This window comes from Engraulis encrasicolus, chromosome 7, assembly GCF_034702125.1.
Source record: "Engraulis encrasicolus isolate BLACKSEA-1 chromosome 7, IST_EnEncr_1.0, whole genome shotgun sequence".
Classification (NCBI taxonomy): Eukaryota; Metazoa; Chordata; class Actinopteri; order Clupeiformes; family Engraulidae; genus Engraulis; species Engraulis encrasicolus.
The window spans coordinates 6,388,373-6,390,872 of NC_085863.1; the positions used below are offsets into that span (position 1 = coordinate 6,388,373).

General features: G+C 52.5%; 1 protein-coding gene across 2 annotated transcripts in view; it reads left to right on the top strand.

Moving 5' to 3' along the window:
- Nucleotides 1–649, top strand: part of wnt11 (wingless-type MMTV integration site family, member 11) — a 35,543-nt gene extending 34,894 nt beyond the window's left edge. For both annotated transcript variants that reach the window (XM_063202748.1, XM_063202749.1), the window contains exon 7: nt 1–649. This exon is cut by the window's left edge and continues 30 nt beyond it. In XM_063202748.1, coding sequence (XP_063058818.1) covers nt 1–145 — 145 coding nt within the window. In that variant the 3' untranslated portion in view covers nt 146–649.
- Nucleotides 650–2,500: the final 1,851 nt, after the last annotated feature.

Below are 2,500 nucleotides of genomic sequence, written 5' to 3' on the forward strand. Positions count from 1 at the left end.
CAGCTGTGACCTGATGTGCTGTGGGCGTGGCTACAACCCCTACACTGAGCAGCTGGTGGAGCGTTGCCACTGCAAGTACCACTGGTGTTGCTACGTCACCTGCAAGAAGTGCGAGCGGACCGTCGAGAGATACGTCTGCAAGTGATGCTGCTCAAGACGCGGTGTTCGTCCAGTGGCATTTCCTCTCTCCTCATATCTCCTCCCCTCTTCTCTCCTTCTGCTGGCTGTGTCTGCACCTCCTTGTCCACCTCCTCCTCCCTCTGAGACTACATATTCAACCTGGTGATCTGCGTCATTTCAATGCTACGTCACCTGCAAGACGTGCGAGCGGACGGTCGAGAGATACGTCTGCAAGTGATCCACCAGTGACCATATCTCCTCCCCTCTCCCTCTGCTGGCTGTGTCTACACCTTCTTTCTTTGTCTGTCCATCCTGGGACTATTGCAAGCAAGTACCACTGGTGCTGCTACGTCACCTGCAAGAAGTGCGAGCGGACGGTGGAGAGATACGTCTGCAAGTGATCCACAAGTGACCATGTTCATCATCTGCAAGTGATGCTGCTTCTCCAGTGGCATTTCCTCTCCTCATATCTCCTCCCCTCTCCTTCTGCTGGCTGTGTCTGCACCTCCTTTCCCCACCTCCTCCTCCTTCTGCTGGCTGTGTCTGCACCTCCTTTCCCCACCTCCTCCTCCTCCTCATGGTAACCCTACCTCTGAGACTACAAGTTCATCCCGGTGATCGTCGTCATTTCATTGCAAATGTGGAGCGATATGTCTGCAATGGACGCACAAGTGACCCCCATGTTCCTCATCAGTCATATCCTCCCTCTCCTCTCCTCTCCTCTCCTCTCCTCTCTTCTCTTCTCTTCTCTTCTCTTCTCTTCTCTTCTCTTCTCTTCTCTTCTCTTCTCTTCTCTTCTCTTCTCTTCTCTTCTCTTCTCCTCTCCTCTCCTCTCCTCCGTTTTCAACTGATGCAGCACCATGCTCTCTCCCCTCCATAGATAGTGGCACTTACTCTCCTCATATCTCCTCCCCAATGGTGGCTGTGTCCTCACCTCCTCTCCTCTCCTCTCCTCTTCACTCCTCTCCTCATATCTCCTCCCCAATGGTGGCTGTGTCCTCACCTCCTCTCCTCTCCTCTCCTCATATCTCCTCCCCAATGGTGGCTGTGTCCTCACCTCCTCTCCTCTCCTCTCCTCATATCTCCTCCCCAATGGTGGCTGTGTCTTCATCTCCTCTCCTCTCCTCCCCAATGGTGGCTGTGTCCTCACCTCCTCTCCTCTCCTCTCCTCATATCTCCTCCCCAATGGTGGCTGTGTCCTCACCTCCTCTCCTCTCCTCTCCTCCCCAATGGTGGCTGTGTCCTCACCTCCTCTCCTCATATCTCCTCCCCAATGGTGGCTGTGTCCTCACCTCCTCTCCTCATATCTCCTCCCCAATGGTGGCTGTGGCCTCACCTCCTCTTCACTGACTCCTGGTCCTCATCTTCAGACCTCCATCCTGAATAGATGCCCTACATAGACGCCCTAACACATGCAGACCACGTCTGTCCCCATCTTCCACCCCTGCCCCCTCCTCTCTCTCCCCCCATCTCCACCCATCTCCCCCCTCCTCTCTCCCCCTGCCCCCTCCTCTCTCCCCCCCCCTCCCCCATCTCCATCCATCTCCCCCCTCCTCTCTCCCCCTGCCCCCCCCCCTCCTCCCCCATCTCCCTCCATCTCCCTCTGATGACCATGCTGTGCCCTATAGCCCCATGGGTCCACTTACATCAATCCCCACCAGTGTCAACAAACTCCTCCACGGTCCCATTTCAACCCCCCCACCCCCCACCCCACCCCCCTCTCTCCTCAACTGCCCCATCCCTTCATGCCATTGGTCAGCCTTGGAACTTGCTCCACCATTCTGGGACTGGATCCACCATTCTAGAACTTGCTCCACCATTCTGGAAGTGGCTCACCCATTCTGGAACTTGCTCCACCATTTTGGAAATGGCTGTACCATTCTGGAACTGGCTCTACCATTCTGGAACTGGCTCCACAGTTCTGGAACTTGCTCCACCATTCTGGAACTTGCTCTCTGGAACTGGCTCCACCATTCTGGAACTGGCTCCACCCTACTCAACAGTGGAACTAGCTCCATTTTCCATTCTCAGCCCTTGCAGATAACCAAAGCACTATGATACCAAGAAGGCTTAATTTCTGTCTTAAGCTTCTCAGTGTGTATATTTTATTTTTTTGTTGTCGTTGTTATTGGAGAAACTTGTTTATTTTTTTAACCAAATGCCAACCCCCGGAAAAGCTGGACTTCTATTTTTCTTCTCCAGTTCTACAAACCAGGACAGAGGTGTTATGGCAATATTTCCAAAAAATATATATAAGAAGAGAAAAAAAAGAAACACCGTCCTACATATATTTCCACTTACCAAATGTGCTTTCTCTTGTGCCTTTCACTCGTGGACACCAGAAAGAAAAGAAAAAGAAAAAGGTCTATTTTCTTATAAT